At 38.2% G+C, this 19,287-nt stretch overlaps 2 protein-coding genes across 3 annotated transcripts; both read right to left on the bottom strand.

The window, feature by feature from the left end:
* Positions 1 to 206: 206 nt before the first annotated feature.
* Positions 207 to 6,154, bottom strand: LOC307045036 (arrestin domain-containing protein 3-like). The gene is made up of 8 exons (XM_079690505.1): positions 5,535 to 6,154; positions 3,796 to 3,840; positions 3,631 to 3,691; positions 3,330 to 3,480; positions 2,226 to 2,322; positions 1,889 to 2,145; positions 1,124 to 1,435; positions 207 to 502 (listed from the first exon to the last, which is right to left on the bottom strand). Exons 1-7 carry the CDS (start codon positions 5,794 to 5,796, stop codon positions 1,166 to 1,168), a joined length of 1,143 nt encoding a protein of 380 aa, XP_079546631.1. The 5' UTR covers positions 5,797 to 6,154; the 3' UTR covers positions 207 to 502; positions 1,124 to 1,165.
* A 1,093-nt stretch (positions 6,155 to 7,247) lies between these two features.
* LOC307044777 (arrestin domain-containing protein 3-like) lies at positions 7,248 to 13,221 on the bottom strand. Of its 2 annotated transcripts, none has more exons than XM_079690149.1 (6): positions 12,292 to 13,221; positions 12,124 to 12,193; positions 11,708 to 11,855; positions 10,830 to 10,932; positions 10,460 to 10,725; positions 7,248 to 9,216 (listed from the first exon to the last, which is right to left on the bottom strand). In XM_079690149.1, exons 1-6 carry the CDS (start codon positions 12,554 to 12,556, stop codon positions 9,118 to 9,120), a joined length of 951 nt encoding a protein of 316 aa, XP_079546275.1. In that variant the 5' UTR covers positions 12,557 to 13,221; the 3' UTR covers positions 7,248 to 9,117. The 2 variants fall into 2 exon arrangements, with proteins under 2 accessions (XP_079546275.1, XP_079546274.1); XM_079690148.1 differs by having other exon boundaries at positions 12,124 to 12,196; positions 12,292 to 13,218.
* Positions 13,222 to 19,287: the final 6,066 nt, after the last annotated feature.

The raw sequence follows: 19,287 nt of genomic DNA, 5'->3' as shown, positions 1-19,287 counted from the left end.
AAGTACTGAATCTAAAATATTGCTCTTAGATATCTTTTTTCTATTTTATTTATATTATGTCTAAGTAATCAAGGCTACACTTAACCTGGTTGATTGTAGACTAATATGACTTGATCAGTGTTTTATTTTCTGATTTGCTTTATCCGTGTCAGTTTGCATGGACCAACTGTTAGAAAGAAATGTCAGTTCAATCAGGAGAGACTTCATTTTGTTTAAAGAACATTTATTGACACATGTGATAAATGTTAAGTCTTTGGGGATTAGACCCCGATCCTGAAATAGTATATCTAAAAGGGGGGAAATGCAGACGTGAGCATATAGAGGGAACCCCCCGGGGTCTAGACACTGGTGATGATGCTGAAGATCTGGAGTTGATGAGGAGTTGGGATGAAGAGGAGGTGTGATGAGGTCTTTGGGTTAACTCTCCTGGCACTGGATATGATGAAAGGAGGTGGATGGGGAGGAGGCGGGCAGCAGCATGAAAGCCTGAAATCACAGCCGACTGCAGGAGAGAGGAGAACAATTTTAAAGTTTGGCTGCAGCACAGTGATTGGCTGCTGAGAATGAGGTGAATGTAATTATAGACAACGCCCGTGATGAGCTGATTATATGCAGCTGCGGAGTGAATGTATATACCCAGTCTTCCTGAAACAACTTGCGCTGAGCATAATTTAATGCAATAAAACACAACATATTTCTCTGGCGCCTTTTTTCCATCATGAATCCAACGTTTTGTGCTCTCCACATTTAGGAAAATGAATATTCAATAAGCATTTCATGGTGTTTTCTTATAGAGACATCTTATGTTTTTAAATCTCCCCCTGACGCTTTGAAGACATGCAGTAACATATAAGGAGTTTTTCAACAGTGATTGTTTTTACAACTGATCACAAACTGTTTGTCTAGTTTGAACCAGTTCGGTTTATGGTTGTGGCTAACCAGATAAATACCAAAGAGCCTACTTCTACACAAAGTATTGTCCTTTTTAATGATTTAAAAATAGTAAATATTGTACAGCTTAAAATGTAAATGTATGTCGTAAACAAAATGCAATACTAATAAAAGGGATATACTTTTTAGCTTTACAATATAATGAAAGCATTAACTGTAATTTCGTTTTTACCTCTGAAATGTCCACATATCTTCACAGTCCAACCAATTATATTCATTTCCAAGATTTATCAAAGGAGGGTGTGTCCCATGTTCCATAGGCAGGAGGGGGGTCTGAGGGTTGGGGATCTGAGAGTTGGGGTGCAGATGGTGGTTGTGGAGGGACTGTTCCCCAGGCTGGTGGGTAGGTCTTTCCAAATGGTTCAAATCCAAAACCAGAAGCAGCGAGTGGGGGCGCCTCCACACCAGGAACATTAGGGGCCGGCAGGATGACTATGGGGAATTTGATCACTGGGTCTGAAGCATATTTGACATCAAGGTAGACCTGTTGAGAAATTGTTGAAGTATCTTTAATCATCAGAATTATTGTACCAAATTCCTTTGTACATCCTGGGTGCATAACTCTTACTCTTTTAACTCTTTCGGGCAAACACCATTAACCATGATAGAGGAGTTTAGTCAAAAGCATTCAGGTTCTGCAAAGTGCAGTCATAGGAGACAATAATCCAGATAGGTTGACATTGCCCAGTATCCATTCACTTTCCTTTTTTTATTTTTCAGTTATATAATTCAGAGATTGAATGATTGATGACGAATAAGATTACCAATCACATCAAAGGTGTTCAAATTCTTCTTGCAGGGTATGAAAAATGTAAATGTTAATTCAATCATTAAATTCTACAATTGACAATACACTTTTTCTCCCAGGAGACATTTTTGTACACATAAGTCACATAAGAGCAAGCTGACACATCTTTGTTGACATATGGATGCTTACCCTGAGTCTGTGCTCTGCTTTGAGGATGCTGCAGTTGAGGATGGACGGCTCCACATCGAGGGGGATGGGGAGGACCTTTAGGACATTTTGGTTAGAAGACGGAGGGATGGGCTCTCCCACCTCTTTATACAAGTCTTTAGTTGAAACTCTTCTTTTTCCTTGTGCAAAGAAGCTATGCTTTCTGTACACACAGTACTTGGGCTTGATCTCGCGAGATGAGTTGTTCTGAATGCAGGCCATAACCTTTAGTCCTTCTCCTAGAAACAGATCAGAAGTGTCAAAACAACACTTAGCATGTGTGTAACAAGAGTTACTATATAAGTTTTAGGACTCTCACCTTGGAAGAAACCTGTCTTTTCAAGATTCACATCCATGGCTACTGTTCCTGAGTTGAAAAACTTCATTTTCTTATCCTTAGACTCATGCTGTGGTTCCTGAAAGAAGATCAGACAGCAAATCACTTAAACGACTGACAGAAAACACTTAACCTATTAGCTTTCATTCTGGTGTATCAAATGCCCACATCCACTGCCAACCTGCATAACAAAATATGTTCCCATCCAACAGTTGTACTACTGAATTGTTAAGTCTTACTTTATACAGTGAGGGTGTGGTTAATGTTCAGTCAAAAATATCCAGGTATTAAAGTCCTTATCTTACATTAAAAACTTTTTTTGGCAGTTGATTTCTGGGGGGTTGTATGCAACAGATAGTCAATGTATGTTTCTTTATTTCATACTGAATAATATGTAAAAAAAGGAAAAATATTAGGTCCAATAAAAAAACTTTGCTTCTGGAAGCAGGCCATTTCGTGACGTCACGTGTGGTTCCCGGCTGCCGCTGTCTGGCTCCCTGCTGCCGTCCGGATCGCACAAATCGCTCCCATTTCTCCCGTAAAACCTTCTCTTTCGGGAACAAATGAACGGTAAAACCATCCCGATTGGTGTTGCTACACCCGCCAACGACACACCTCTTCACCATGATCCGGAAAAAACAAGACAAACTCGGAGATAAACACTGATACACAAAGTTGACATGCGGCTATACCAGCAATGCTACACTGTGTGATGCTGGGACGGGCTGAACTCACCAGGATTCGCGGAACCACACGTGACGTCACGACACAGCACCAAGCAGCGGCAAGTTTGAATCCAGACTTTTCTGGATACCTCTGAATTTGACCCATTTTCCCGATATTAACAAGTGATTTACAGCAAATAGGAAACGATATTCGATCTATATCACGTGTTACTGGAATAAGACCCAACAAGTTAATGCATTTTGAAACAGTTCTATGATCTTTCAGCTACAGTAAATTACGCAAGATAAGGACTTTAAGGAATGCACATTCCTCAAGGGCTGGGATTTAGCCATTCACCAACACAAGCAGAGTGTTTTCCCAGTTGGTATGCCAGGAATCAGGATGTGACTGTGCCCCTACCATCAGCCCAGAGTCACCGGTCAGGTCTGCCTTCGCGACAAAGTTGATTTTGGTAGAATCTTTCGTTGGAATCCTCATTGATCTGCTCAGCTTGGCTTTTAGCGCGTACACAATTTTACCATAGTCACCGTCGAAGGAAGAGGGCATAGCCCTAAAGCAGAGGGCCAGAAGAACATTATAAACTTACTGGATATTTATTTTATACATTGCACATGCAGGAAAGCAAGCAATCAAATTACACAGACTCTATAGCAAAATTAATTATATTTATTACAGAGACATCATAAGAATGTTAACTTACTGGGGAGGGATCTGGAAGCTGAATGGGTAAACATGGGATCCTGGGGCAACGACATTGCTGTCTGAATAGCAGAGAGTCATTTTTAAGAGAAACATGTCAAAACAAGTTAATTTGACAACTTCTCTTTATCCTCAGGACAGGCAGAGACATACTGTACATACTTACATGGATTTCCCAACTGGTTTGTCAATAGTGTTTCGTTGTCCTCTCCTAAAGAAATATCAGCACACTTAATTAGCAGCAATTCAAATGTGTTACTGTTACTATTAAACATTTGGTCAGATCAAGTCAGAAAATAGTAAAAAAAAATTATATTCCAATTCCAAGTTCACACCAAAAGGAAGCTCAGTTTACAATCACAACAGACAAATTAAAGCAACAACAAAAAATATATGAAGTTGTAGGTTGGATATTCAACAGACATTCAAGTTGGATCCACCAGTGAGTTCTTGCTCAATAACACGGCTAGTGTTACGTTTTATTACCTAGTATTTATCTTCACAACTTCACTTTTTCTCTGCCTGCCCTAGAGTCCCTCCGCTTAACGTGACAGCCAAAGGAATGCGTTTGTTGTTCAGATGTTAGCTGTAACAACTTTTGAACAAAGTAGGCCTATAAGATTTAAAGACTAGTTTTTCAGATATGAAATACTGTTTGGGTCAATATCATTATAAAGTAACGTTGGTGTCCCCATCAGAATCAATCACTCAGTTATCATGAAAATGTAGCAGAATAATGAAACTCTGAGGTCTTATTATAAAAGGCCAAACATTTACACACATATCAGTACAATGATAAGTCTCTTGAAATGTGTTTCCTTCATTGGATATAAGTGATGTTGGCATGTCCCACACACTGCTCTACTAACTATAGTGTGATTAAATCATACTACATTAAAAAGAAAATTATATGGTTCTATTGTCCACAACGAGTTATTTGATAATTTATATACTATTTTGATAATAACATTGAACATTTTGCATGTGTCCCTGACATTTGCTGTCCACCCTGTCATTATGGGGTAACTGCCCCATAAAAAAAACCTCTGATGTTTTCAGTGACATTACTACCAACATGTTGTCTTGAGACATTGGCTAGAGTAAGTATTTAAACTTATATTTCGTAATTTTAAATCATATTATGTGTGTAGTGTACTTGATGTTGTCAAGCTTAACATGTCCACTCTGTCATAGTGAAATGTCAATTAATATAAAAACCTTTCAGAAATTCGAAATATATGTGTTAAACAGTACACAGTCACCTTGCTAACTGAATCACGTTGCTAACTGAAGGTCCACCATGGGCTCATTAAATGCTAATATTAGCCACAAATGTCCACCCTGTCAGCAAGCCTTCCATAAATAATATAAAATGTACATTTTCAGAAAGCTAATGGAAAAAGTATTTTGATAAAAATGAAATTAAGGCAAACTATTTGCACCATTGTCCACCCTGTCAGCAAGCCTTCCATGACAGGGTGGACATGGTACAAAATGTACATTTTATAATCACTATGTAATTACAATGTATTAAATCTTTGAATTTTGTCCAAGACAGGGTGGATACATTTTTGCTGTTTGCATGTACTTGCAGTTAATTTATAGTGTGGGAGCTTGACCAACATCCATTTCTAACAGCATAACGTATACTTAATACAATGAATATGAAGTTCAATGGAAAATCTCAGATTTTTTTGTGGAAATGGGGAAGTCTCAAATGCACCGTATGGTGATATTGACTCGTTTATCTGATTTGCACTGTTTGCTTATACAATCATTACACTTGTTTGTTGTTTTTTCTTCTCGATTTGATGATTTTGATTGAAAAAGTGCATGCATATTTGTTGCAATCGAAAAACAGTTTGAGAATGTGTAAACTACAATTCTATATTCTCTATCACTTACCGCTATCTTTGTCCCACAGGAAGTAGTGTTTGATGCTGAAGTACTTGTCCTTTGAGTAGTAAGTTACAGTAGTTTGACCGATTCTCTCGCTCCACAACACCCGTGCTTTCCCCTTGAACTGAATTAATAGGGAGTCTATTTTGCACTCTTTGGCAACTTCCAGCGTTAACTCACCAGAAACACAGTCGCCACTGGTAAAGGTGTTTTGCTCATTACTGGCGGGGTTATAGTTAACCGTGAAGCTCTTCACGGTGTTCGACATGATGACAAGAACATACGAGTAAAAGTTGTTTTTCAAGCTAAAACCGACAAGACGAAAGACTCTAAACTCAGCGGTGGGTGTGGTGCAGTTTTGAGGAGAATTGGCACAATTCCAAACCGACCCCTACACCATCCCCCTCCTCAATTTCAATGTGTGCCCGTTCGCGTGGAGTGTCCGCCACATTGAGTGACGCTCAAAAACCACTACTTTATGAATGGATTCTGCATCGTTCATCAGTACCAGAGTGGAATCTTGTACTTAAAGGTTGGGAAGGTAATTTTGGAGAAACCCGCTCGAGTGCGCTAGAATTAAAAAAAAACACAGCCGGAAAAAATCTGCTACTTCCTTACAGAGCCCCTCCTCCAACACATACGAAGGCGCACATGACCAATGAGGGCACGAGATACATTTGTGCACGGTTGGAAGGCTGACAGGCAGGTATATGGGCTCAGAACAGTCTCATAATACACACATGCACACAGAAGGATTCACACTTGTATTTCATGATCTGCAAAAGGATTCACACTTGTATTTCCGGATCCACACTTGTGTTTTTCAATGCACACAAATATGTTCCGTTTCACATGTAAATAAAATCAAAATACAGAAATCAGATCCTCACATATTTGTTTTCCGTTTAAAACCTCTGAACCTGCAAACACAAACTGCTTTCTGTGCATGGATCGCTGTGCATTCGTGTGTGGGTTTTTGAGACTCCCCTGATGGTCACCCGATTCATACTTGTAATTGTTTCTATCTATAGCCAATCAGATGTCTCCTCCATTCTAATGAGCAATGGAATCCACCTGCATTTTGGCATCTCTATAATTAATACTTTTAATTGCCTGATGTGTATGAGATTATATTTAACTAGCATAATGCTAGCAAAAGTGTGTATATTAGTACGTGAAGCTGTTTTATATAACATTCTTAATAGGGTTACAAAGTGTTTAAAATAATGAAGTGAATTGAAGAATGAATACATTATTTCAACCAACATGTTATTTCCATAATATGAATAACACTTGATAATTATTTATTAAATAACCTATTATAAACTCTTATAGTACACCAAATAATTGAATGTTAAAGCCCACACAGTCATAGCCTGGTGATATCAGACTTTCCTAAAATCATTAAATCAATCAAGGGTTGTTCAGTCCTCTTACACAACTCATAATGATGTCATTACCTGATAACCTTTAACATTGATATACTTAGTGCCTGCGAGTTGCTGGGGTCCAAGAGGAAAAAAAAGATATGATAGAGAGCAAGGTGAGGTGAGCCAAGCCTCCAAACTTACTATGTCCCCACACTGTAACCCAGCAGTGCTGCCCCCTTTATGACACCAGATGAACTGCTGCACCATGGTGGCAACCAGCCTTTGCAAAGGGGCAACAACAGTATATTTTTTAAGTTATAGAGAAAACAAATCTTGATGCAAAACATACTTATATAAAAATGTTTTATTTGACTTAATCAATACATAGTCTTTTTTTCTGCAATTGTATGACAGTCTTTAGGAAAAGCTAAAAGTAACATCTTGCTGAAAGACAATACATATTTTGGGAACATGACACCTGCGTGGTGCAAGCGTAGAAAAATGCAGTATAAGAGAAAGTATTATTTGGTAATGAATGTATTAGTAGTAGTATTTCAAATGACATAAATCAGTCTTAAGGCACACAGATAATAATGAATAGTCAAAACACCTTAAACTCTGAGAAACCCACGGTTAAGAAAATGCATATATGATTGTAATACAGGGGGGAATACATATAGAGTAAAAGAAAAGAAAAAGGCATTGAGGTTCAAGCCCAGTTTTCCAGTATGCCCTCAAAGAAAATATCTCTATTCCTATTTTACAATACTGTAAATATATTTAATGTATAAAAAAAACACTTTATAAACGTAAATTTCACTCAGCAGCAATGTACTGTAAGAAGGAGCAGCCTGAGATGATGTTAACCCAAATGTACCAGGCACCTAAAGTTGGTGAATATGAACATAATCCTGCTGTCTTATAGTTATTGCCATTTGAATAAAAAGACGACATGGCTTTTCTCCAGGAAATAAGGTTGATGATGTCCGCAATGACACATAATAAGGCTTTAAATATTGAATTTAATCAATTCTATACTGTTTTTTCTTTTCTGCTAAAGGGAGCTAAAAGTAATATTGTGCACAATATTGTATTGGTTCACTCATTTAGTGGTTTGAATGTTATCTTTGTCATCATCAGCATATACACTTACTGCGCCCAAACTTCTGTAATAATCAGATTTAAGAGTAAAATACTTCTCTTCACACTTTTCTCACAAGACAGTATCCCTTGGATTCTATTGGCTCTAACGGTCAGAAAGAGATGTCACATGTCAAAATCGAACAAGGGGGGCCAGAGATATGGAAAATCCACCCAAATGGCCCCAGAAGAGGTTTTTTTTTACTAAATCCGTCTAAAAAGGTCAAATATCACTTGTTTTGCATCAATCTTGATACAGGGTAGTGCGGAAAACTGAAATTAATTCACTAGCACCCCCCCCCACCCGTCGACAGGGGGTCGCCAGTCTCTGGCACTGTTATTTTGGGGGGCGTGGGCTAAAAAGTTTGGGAACCCCTGTACTAACCCATCATCCAAGGTTAGTTTTCACTATAAGTACAACATTTTTTTTTTGGACGGACACTATAATTTCCAGTTTTTTACCATGTTCAATCTGAATTTTCTTTAAAATAAAAAACATCTATATTGATTCTGACTTTTCTACATCCAACTCACAGGTTTATCATTACTTTGAGAAAAAAGATTATTTATTTAATCCTTTTAGAAGGGAAGATATGGTCATTTTTTCTGGGAATGTTTATTTTATAGGACTGTCTGAAACAATCCCCTTTAAGGTTTTGGCTTTGTCTTCACACACAGTAACATATAGCGTTACCAGGACAGGAGCAGAACAATTTAATCTGAACTCTAACAGTGGCAAAACATCTAGCTTTGGCTCTATTCCTGATTGAGAATTATTTTTGACATTCAAACTGTAACACATTATTTACCCAATGCTTCAACTTGAAGTAAAACTACTAAATTCTACGCTGAAACAGTAATCCACTTTAATAAAAGATATATTACTCTGAACACAGAGTGAAGGCAGTATGATTCCCTATGGCAGTTATCACAATGTTTAACAGTCACAATTTTCAGTTACAGTACTGAAATTGACGCTATTTAGGATTCATAGATCTCTCGCAGTAAAACAAGTCCGACTGAGACATTTCTGTTCACTATTAAATAGTAAACAATGTCATATTAAATACATTTGAAACTCACAAAAAAGATGGTGGGTGAGCGTCAACAGGGCTATCACATATGATGATGGGAAACAGTACATCGAGGTCGGGGGAACCTCTCACGCTGAAGCTCACCTAGGTGACACAAGAAAACAACTTTAACAGACCGATCCGCTGAAAACCCAAAACAGATGTAAGGCAAGTTTATTTATATAGCACCTTTCAACACAAGGCAATTCAAAGTGCTTTTCAAAAATGAGAGACATTAAGAAAATGGCATTTAAAAACAGTCATTAAAAAGCAAAGATAATAAAATAAACATTAAAAGACAAAATACATGAATAAAAGTTACAGTGCAGAGTAAGATATGAATAGTTCAATTAAAAGCAACGACAAAAAGAAAAGTCTTCAGCCTGGATTTAAAAGTAGTAAGAGTTGCAGCAGAACTGCAGGTTTCTGGTAGTTTGTTCCAGATATTTGGAGCATAATAACTGAACGCGGCTTCTCCGTTTAGTTCGGACTCTGGGGACAGAAAGCTGACCCATCCCTGAAGACCTGAGAGTTCTGGATGGTTCATAATTTAGGAGGAGAGCAGAAGTGTATTTTGGGCCTAAACCATTCAAAGCTTTATAAACCAGCAGTGTTAGTGAGGACTCGAGCGGCTTTCTGAATCAATTGCAGCTTTCTAATAGATTTTTTAGTGAGACTGTGAAGACACCATTACAGTAGTCAAGTCTATTGAAGATAAAAGTATGGACAACTTCTTCCAAATCCTGCTGTGACATTAGTCTTTTAATCTTAGATATATTCTTAAAGTGATATTAGGCTGATTTAGTGATTGCTTTAATGTGACTGTTGAAACTCAGATTTCTGGCTTTATCTGTTGTTTTGAACATTGCAGACTGAAGCTCAGCGCTAACTTGTATACGTTCTGCCTTGGCTCCAAAAACCATTACCTCAATTTTATCTTTGTTTAATTGGAGAAAGTTCTGACACATCCAATCCTTGATTTGTTCAATGCACTTACTCAGTGTTAGAATTGGTGCATAGTCTCCTTGTGAAATGGTTATGTAAATTTGTATTTCATCCGCATAGCTATGGTAACTTATTTTGTTGTTTTTCATTATCTGAGCCAGTGGTAGCATGTAGATGTTAAAGAGAAGAGTCCCCAAGATGGAGCCTTGAGGTACCCCACATGTCATATGTGTGAACCAAGATGTGTATTTACCTATAGAAACAACTTTAAGTAGGATTCAAACCAATTTAGAACTGTTGCCGAAAGTGTCACCCAGTAATAATTCCAGGTTTAGATGTGTGATGAATGATTCATAAAAACACATTTCTACTAACAACCTATATATCTGTCATCGTTACTAACCTCGATCAAGTATTCAACATCAATGATGCTGCAGTTAGAGATGGTGAGGGATGCAGAAGAGGGAATAGTGAGCTTAATCACAGTGCGATGGTCAGAGACGCGTTCACTGACGAGTTGTCCAGTCGAGGACGTCAATTTCTTGACATGCATCCTCCTTTGGTTCTTGTTGTGGGTGTAGAAAATCTGTTTCTGTTGCAGTGACACCTTTGGAGTGGCTGTTCGAGATGAACCATTAACAAACTCGCAAATGATCTTCACAGTTTCACCTGGAAGAAGAGCAGACAGTGATTGGTTGTGATGTTTTTAGCCAGCAGTTTTTATAAACGATATTGAATGTTAAATTATAATAATGTGTTGATGGAAACACTACCAGGCATGAAGCCCTTCTTCTCTATACTGGCTGTCATCTCGATAGGACCAGAGGTACACCAAAGGCAGCACACCGTCATGCTGTTGGAGCCCGAGAGAGGAGCCTGCAGAGAAACAGCATTAGCATGCATGAGCAATGAACATGATAATAAAAAGAAGAAAAAAAGAAGAGGACACAGAAAAAAGGTCAGGCCTTATAAGTACTATGTACAAATAAGTCAACCTGAGCAGTTCAGGCAAGCATACTTAACCCTATTACTAGCAGGAATTTATACAATAAGTGGGTTGATGGACCACTGTGTGTGTGTGTGTGTGTGTGTGTGTGTGTGTGTGTGTGTGTGTGTGTGTGTGTGTGTGTGTGTGTGTGTGTGTGTGTGTGTGTGTGTGTGTGTGTGTGTGTGTGTGTGTGTGTGTGTGTGTGTGTGTGTGTGTGTGTGTGTGTGTGTGTGTGTGTGTGTGTGTGTGTGTGTGTGTGTGTGTGGAATACAAATATGCAAGCCAGAGTGATAAACTGAAATGTCCCCCTAAGGGGTTTAATCAAGGTTCATCTTCTTCTTAAAAGTGGGGCACTGATGAGAAGGCCAGTTTGTCAAATTGTAGTTTAAGCAATATTGGAATTTTACAATAGTGGAAGAACATTTCTCAAGCAATGTCCTAAGCACTCCACTAGGTATTGCAGCTGTATACATTTTACAGAATACAAATACAAAACCCTCCCTGTCCAGTGAAAACCATGCATTTCCAAATATGGTGATTCCTGTTAATATCCTCATGCTAAATAAATTATTAAAACAGTAGGCTTATCTCAAACCAGATATTGTTTTTTACATGTTTTTTCCGGAGCCCCCTGTCAGGTTAACATGATCATGGATTACTTACATGCAGCTCTGGCTGGTTGGTATTAATCCGGTTTACAAAATTACACTCTGTCACAAAGTCTTTGGACATATGCCAGGGTCTGTGGAGGGCCACTTTCAAGTTGTACGCTATGTGTCCACAAACCCCATGGAAGCTGGATGGGAAATTCCTGCATTAATATAAAATAACAATAAAAAAGAGGAAATAATGAGAAATTATGCAATGTAGAAACAAGACATTTAAAATAAATAGTTGCAATCTCAGATGTTAAAGATAACCATTCCAAATGATCTAAATCACATGGTAGACAACAATATTATTAGGTTTAGATACCAGTCGTGCTTCTCAATAAATGTATTTCAATCTAAACCACCATGTGAACCCAAAGATTATCTGTAAAAAACAGAAGGACAAAGTAACGTGATCATCAGACACACCCTTGCGGGAACTGGCATGTAAACGGGTATACATGCGTGCCAGCCTTGAATTTTGCAGCCGTACCGGCAGTAGCTGCAAGGAGAGAACAAACAAGAGTGACTTTACTGAACAATGACCAGTTGTATGAAATGTTGACATGCATCCAAAAGGCGTTCATGTGCGCCTACCACTGTTTTGTTGCACGATGACAGCTTTTAGGTCAAAGAAGTCCAGTTTTGCGTTATAGTTTCTCCGTCTTCGCTTTTTTCCACCTCCGGTAGACCAGTGCACATTTGCCTTTCCTGTCAGTGTCATCGTGATAGAACTGATTTTCATTTCCTTTGTGAGGTCAAATGAAATGTGTCCTGTCATCACATCGCCACTGGAGAACGTATTCCTTTGATTTAAAGCGTTGAAATTTATTTTGAAGTTCTTCACCGTGTCTTGAAACATGGTTCAGAGTAGACCGGAGTTAAAAAAAAAAAAAGCCAAACAAAAACAGTCTCCTGAAAAAGGATGATCTCCAAAAGTTTCCCAGTAGTTAACGTATATTTGGTTCGTAGAAAGGAGTTCACTATCACCGATTTAAGAGTTAATTCGCAAATCAAAGCCACAGACAGTTGGCATCAACAATAACATGCATTCAACAAACTGCGCAGGCGCACAACATGCATAAGGGAAGCCCATCCCTGTTATCGGGTTATGGCTAGAAAGGATCCGTCTAGTGTAAATATGACGTCACGTTCTCGTTGTAACTCTCGTTGTAATCGGAGCGGCTCGGAAACACATCTACAGCAGTAACGTGATGCAACATACACATTAATGCAGCAGCAATATTAATAGAGAAACATCAGACATAATAGTAAAACACTGCAAGGGAACATTTCATTGTACCAGGAGCTATCTTGGGACTTTTACTGCGACAACGTTGACTTGCCTGTGAATACAAAATAAACCATAGTGTTGGTGATCTACAGTGTTGTCATTCTTCTTTGAACACCAGCAAGACCGCTAACACCCTATTTCAACAGTCACACTCCCTGTAATTGACATAATTAAAAGATAGTTTAGCTTCTCATCATCATTTGCTGTGGCCCACTGATGTTAACGATCGTAACTGAAAGGCTGCCTGCCAAACGTAAACATTCAGCCATGTGACATTCAGCCAAACTCTCGCGAGAGTTTTACATAAGACGGATCCTTTCTAGCCATAACCCTGTTATCGGGTGGGAATATCATGGGGGAGGAGGAGGACCATACCATGGGGGGGGGGACCATGGATGTGGAGTACTGAGGAAGTGACAAAAGTAAGTGATTCAGCCAAAGATGCTCTCTAACTTTCTAACCAGGGGAGTTCAAACTGCGGCCCATTGTCCATTTTGAAATTGCCCTCAGCAGTGTAATGGCTTTTGGCCCACACATGAAACTTGTGCTTTTGTTATGCTGTACTTCTTAAATATATATGTAAAAATATATAAAACAGTATTTGTGTGTTAATAAGCGTAGTTTTCAAATAACTTCAGTCAATCTTACTTGATAAAAAAAGCCCAATAACTACAGTAAGCTAGAAATATGCCCTTCCTATTTCCCCTAAGCAATCCGAGGCTTCTGTTTTAAGAAATGAGCTGCCAACACTGTTTGTATAAAAAATAAATGAAACCCTATGGAAAGCTGTGATGATGGCTGTTTTTTTCTTAAAGCATATTCAATAATCAAGCATAGTTTGCTTACATTTGATTGATTTTGCTAACTTATAATTTAACTTATGAGGCAATATACCTCACCTGAGTGGCCCAGACCTATTTCTGTACGCAGCCCTCAGTGAAAAAAGTGTGGACACCCCTGGTGTAAACTAACATTTACAAGTACATTTACTCAAATACAATAGCCCTAACCCCTAACTAAAGTACATTGTACTTAACTTTAGTATGTATTTCCTGCTATTTCTATTCACCACAATTCAGAACGTAATTCAGTTAAGTTTTGTTTTGATAATGGTTAATAGTATAAACATGTCTTAAGCATGATCTGGTTAAAATCATTATGATTAGAAGAAAGAGTGTTTGCAAAAATTGTAAATGATTGCGGTCTAAATGTCTTAACAAGAACTGAGGTGTATACACTGAACTCTCAAGACATTATTTTAGGATTTTGCCACGGCAAACAATTGCTATTCATTGAATAGATATTGGCATCTCATGGTTGAAAGAAAATATACAAATATAATAAAAGCTATTGGCATCCCTTGACTATGGCTAAGTGAGAAGTGTGTTCTCTTTATAATTTGGGTGAACTGATCCTGTAACTGTTCAACCACCAGATGGCACTAAATACCTAATATAACACACTAATATCATTCTGATGGTCACGATGCATCATAAACTTTACAGAACTCACTGAAAACACAACTTGTCATTACAAACATAGTTGCCATGTTTCTTCAGGATGCAGAACAATTATTTCAGAACAACTCCTGGAAAAAGCTTCACAGCACTTTGAACTTAATGTTTTGTAATGCTGAAATAACAAGTGCTGCCCTTTCATAGGTTTATGATACACAATACAGCCATAAAGTGCTGATCATGACTTATGAAAACTGACAGCATGAAGCACATAAACACTCCTGGCACAAGTTAACTTGACCGCATATATTTTCATACCTGCTCTATTCGAGGGAATATGAGATATTGTTTGCATTTTGTAAACCACTTTATTAAGCACGTTCAGTAGTAGTATATTTATTGTGCAGGAATTCAGGAATGTTAAGTTTTCAAGAAGTCATTTCCTTTCCAGCAAACTTCTAGTACAAAGTTTGTAAAACCTCAATCCCTTTTTTTATTGTAATGATTATAGCTGCCAAGTGTTTATATGTGTTTGACATGACAGCTTGTGATACGTAAATAAGAATCTTGAGCTTGATGTAGTGCTTTTAATGCTTTGACCGTTTTGAAACGGTAAAATGTAAAAAGCAGACGTCGCTTAACTCAACAAACTTTAATCATCACTGTCCATTACCTACTGAGACACTTAACATTTAGACTAATACACAGTAGAAAGAGTTTATTCTTGTAATAGTCCCAGCTGTTTTTGCTCTAATGTTGTTAAGGACTACTCTGAACACTCCTGGAGTTTTGCTTATTGATAAACAGTCAAAAAAATAGCCCTCTCTTTTTAATTCACTTTTATTCATCAAAAAGGGCAGAGTAAGGAAAAATAATCAATTGACAATTTGAAATAATACATTTTGTGATTATAATCTTGTTGTCTTAAGGACCACATGTCAGATCTTCCCATAAACTCCTGAGAGGTAAATGTGAGGCTGGTTGTACATTTTGCATTTAAATGTAGATTCGTGTTTGGCACATTCTGCAATCTAGTAAAACTGTTTTAGCAACATTTATGCTGGACTACAGTTGGACATTATTGTATGAGTGTGTCTTTGGCCGAGTGCGCCCACACACTCCGCCATTTGTAATAGACTTTGGCTTTAGCTGTCTCCGATAAAGGCACCTATCAGGTTTAGTTGAGCTCACGTTGACTTGACTCTACCTGCCAACTCGGTAAACAAACCACACACAGTAGGACAGATGCAAACACACACACACACACACACACACACACACACACACACACACACATCTATCTTTACCATCTTCTCTTTATCTCATAGATATCACATTGCATTTTTAATTGGATCATCCACGCGTATAGGTTGTAGGTATTTTGATCTTGTTGTGTCCATTACTGGTAGAGTTACATCAAGATGACAACTTTATTTTCTTGGGTTCAATTTGTCTTCATGTTGTTTACATCCCAAACATACTAATAATAAGTTACAATACCATTATTTATTCTCTCTGAATGTCCTTAACAGCCATCATCAGCTTTAATGTATCAGCTGGTGTGTGCAACAGAGTATTTCGTTGATTTGAATTTTTTTAACCCTAAATATGTGCCTAACAATTTATATTTTTACTATGTCGCTACTGTTTGGTGTATAGTAACAGAGTAGACGTGTCAGCTTGTCAGATCTACAGTAAATCCAAAGTGAAGTAAAAGAACCCAGAGGACAAGCTGCGTTATTGATCTGTAGTTTCTCTCTCCTCTAGTTAATCCAGGGTCGGCTCTAATGACATTGAGGAGCTCCGCTGGCAGTTGGCACTTCTGCCATTTGCAATTTAGATAGAGGGAAAGTGTTTGGGGGTGAAAACGAGGAGGGGAAGTGAAGGAGAAGGGAGACAGGAGACAGGAGTTTGACTGAAAAAAGTCACATGGTAAGGGGGGTAAAAGAGATAGTGAGGAGAGACAGCAAGAGGGTGTTTGCACTGCAGGACAATTTTGGAAGGGAAAGATAGAAAAGACACGTGATGCTTTGATGCCAGTGAGATGGAGGGACTTTTTACGATTTTACGGATTATGCTATATTTCTTAAAACATAAAGCTATAGTTTGACATTTTCGTAATAAGGCAAATGTGCTTTATTGCCAAGAGATTGATATCTGTTTGTCAAATATGAAGTTACCTCCATGCAGCCTGTTAGCTTAGCATAATCACTGGAAACAGGAGAAACGGCTAGTCTGGCTCTGTCCAAAAGAAAAAGATTGTGGCTACCAAGGAGAAGTTGGCCTGTAAAGGGACCATTTCTAATTATTGATGGTGTGTTACTTTGAACTCTTAAAGACAACTTTGTTTTTCTCACATGCTTCCACAGTGAACCGGGGACTATTTAAAACCCTTCCGCTACAACAGCCTTCTTGTATTTAAGGGTATTTCTTTGAGCTCACTAATAACATATCATATTGTTTGTTTATTTTATACCAAAAAAGGTTTGATGGTGGTTACGTGTAGAGCCATTTCCTGCTGGGAAGCAGTGACATCCTGGAGTCTCCTCTGGTGTCCAGGCAAACTCATGGTGACAACAAGACAGGATATAATCTCGCACATAATGTCGAAATGTTTTCTAGTTTTTCCATAAAACAAACAAGAAATAATGTGCTTATATATTAGCTTTACAGGTGCTGGGAGCCGGGTTTCTACCTTCCAACAGAACCAAGCTGGCACACTATTTTATTTTGTGTTTGATTATTGTATTCTTCCAATGATTTTGTTAAGAGGAAAGGGTTAACTGTTTCAGACGTGTGCAGTTATGTGCTGTTTTTTTCACTCACTAAAAGAATTCCTGCGGCCAAACGGGAAGCCGCAGAGGAAAGAGTTGGCTACCCTAATCTTGTGCAGATCCTCTGATAGCTTTCTTCTCCGCAAACAATGCCGGTCAGGAGTGAGGAGGCTCAGGAGGGGTGTTGAAAGACCCGACAACCAGCTATAGCCAAGATCTTTGTCACCCTCTGACTGATCAATGCTCACACATGTTAAATTACTACATGTACCAGGAAAAATGTTGGTCTCTTCAAAAAGCTCATGCATCCACATTTTTAACATAACCCTTTATTTTCAATTGTGTTATGTTACATGTAAAGTTGTTTTCTATTTCCAGAATAAAAAAAGCAGTTGTCCATTAGTATACCCAAGAAATCTAATTGAGCTCTTTCTGCGTATATCATCTGTGTCTCTGTAAATCTGAATCCATGTCTGTCTGTCTGTCTGTCTGTCCATTAACTGTTATATAGGAGTCAAACAATAGGGGTTGACCTGTTTGGGGTTTCCTGAAAAGTTAACCACACGATGAAGTCAGAGTAAAAGAATCCTTTTTCAAAGAGCATCACAGTTTGCTCAGCCTGCGGTAGACTTTAAAAGCTAATACTGCCACCATGATGTCATTACCACAGGACCAGCTCTGCAGCTAATGAGTCAGACACAGCATGAAGTCTCGTAATGTTGTCTACATGTACCAATCTGTCTCTGTCAGTCAGTCTCACTGTCTCTCTCCCTGCGGTTAACACACTTATACCACAACACACTTACTCAAAATGCCAACCCACGTTTTGTTCGTGTCTAAGTTCATGTCTAAAGCAGTATCTATCTCAGAGTATACAAGTTACCTTAGTAAAACAAACGAGGAGCTTTGTTCCTTCGTCGGGCTAAATCCTCCCTCAGCAATTACCGTTCACCTTCCAGAGACCTCGGCGAGGAAAAGAGCAACCCTCTCTTTTAAAGCATGCAGTGAAGCATGAAGACACAGGCGCTCCAAAGGCAGAGCTGATCATTCTTCTTTTCAGCCGGCTGTACTGTAAGCCTTGAACAAAATGTTTTGATGCTGCTCTGTTGGTGCCTGCAGCGAGTATTCTGTCCATAGTGTAGCGTGTTTGATGCTTTCGGATTAGGATGTTTGAGAGAAATACTTTGATATGAGACAAGTCTGTATTTGACTATTTATCATTTTAAAGCTCGGATAGATGAAATGTTATTTGATACCTGTCATCGTGAATAGGTTGTAATTTGTACCCCTGTAATTATGTTGTATGACGTCCTTTTTGTTTTCTGTTTTTCTGTGTAACCAATGTGCTGCAGGTCTCCCTTGATAAAGAGATTGTTGATCTCAATGGGATGTTACCTGGTTAAATAAAGGCTACATACAAACAAACAAACAAACAAACAAACATGAGTGTTCGGCATTTGAAATGGAGCTATAATAGATGGTGTTACCTGAAAGCAGAGAGAAAGAGATTTTGATGCACAGAGGTATAATTGGATGGTATGTGTGTGCTTTATGTGTAACTCTGAACTCTCACTTAATAATACACTTTTATCCCCTGATTATTGCCCACTTTATCCCACTTTAGCTGAGATATACATAACATTATGTTCATGATACCTAATGATTTGAAGTGAAATGTGGGCTTTTCAGATAAGTGCCATGTAAGCTCTTTCGATATAATTTATGGAAACCAATATTCCTTTTGATTGCGTCCCTCTCACAGAAGAAGACATTATGTTTTGACTTTTGAGACTTTTTTTTTTCTTCTTTAATTAATATAAAACGAATTGTGGCGAGATGAATGCTTGCATGAGATTCTCAAATACAATAAGACTTCATGCTAATGTAACCATGCTAACATGCTATAGTGAGTTTCAATTCTTATAGTGATTCATATGCTATAATTCAACAAAAAGAGCTGGCTTTAAATGAGAAATATTGTCATTATATTTTGGTTGGCAGTCAATGGGATTTTATTTTCCTCACCATTACTTTTTATCTATTTGATCTATTCTTGACTGAACTGAAA

The sequence above is a fragment of the Notothenia rossii genome (genome assembly GCF_949606895.1).
Source record: "Notothenia rossii genome assembly, chromosome: 6".
NCBI classification, from domain to species: domain Eukaryota; kingdom Metazoa; phylum Chordata; class Actinopteri; order Perciformes; family Nototheniidae; genus Notothenia; species Notothenia rossii.
The sequence above is the reverse complement of the archived record's forward strand: the minus strand, read 5'-3'. Positions and strand labels throughout refer to the sequence as shown.

Excerpts from the sequence above, each read along its gene's own strand:
- LOC307045036 (XM_079690505.1), bottom strand. The coding sequence starts at position 5,796 with ATGTCGAACACCGTGAAGAGCTTCACGGTTAACTATAACCCCGCCAGT. Across the intron at positions 3,841-5,534 it reads CCTGTGGGACAAAGATAGCG|GAGAGGACAACGAAACACTA; the intron begins GTAAGTGATAGA and ends ATATTTCTTTAG. Across the intron at positions 3,692-3,795 it reads AAACCAGTTGGGAAATCCAT|ACAGCAATGTCGTTGCCCCA; the intron begins GTAAGTATGTAC and ends TCTGCTATTCAG.
- LOC307044777 (XM_079690148.1), bottom strand. The coding sequence starts at position 12,556 with ATGTTTCAAGACACGGTGAAGAACTTCAAAATAAATTTCAACGCTTTA. Across the intron at positions 11,856-12,123 it reads ACATGCCAGTTCCCGCAAGG|GAATTTCCCATCCAGCTTCC; the intron begins GTGTGTCTGATG and ends ATATTAATGCAG. Across the intron at positions 10,726-10,829 it reads GAAGAAGGGCTTCATGCCTG|GTGAAACTGTGAAGATCATT; the intron begins GTAGTGTTTCCA and ends CTCTTCTTCCAG.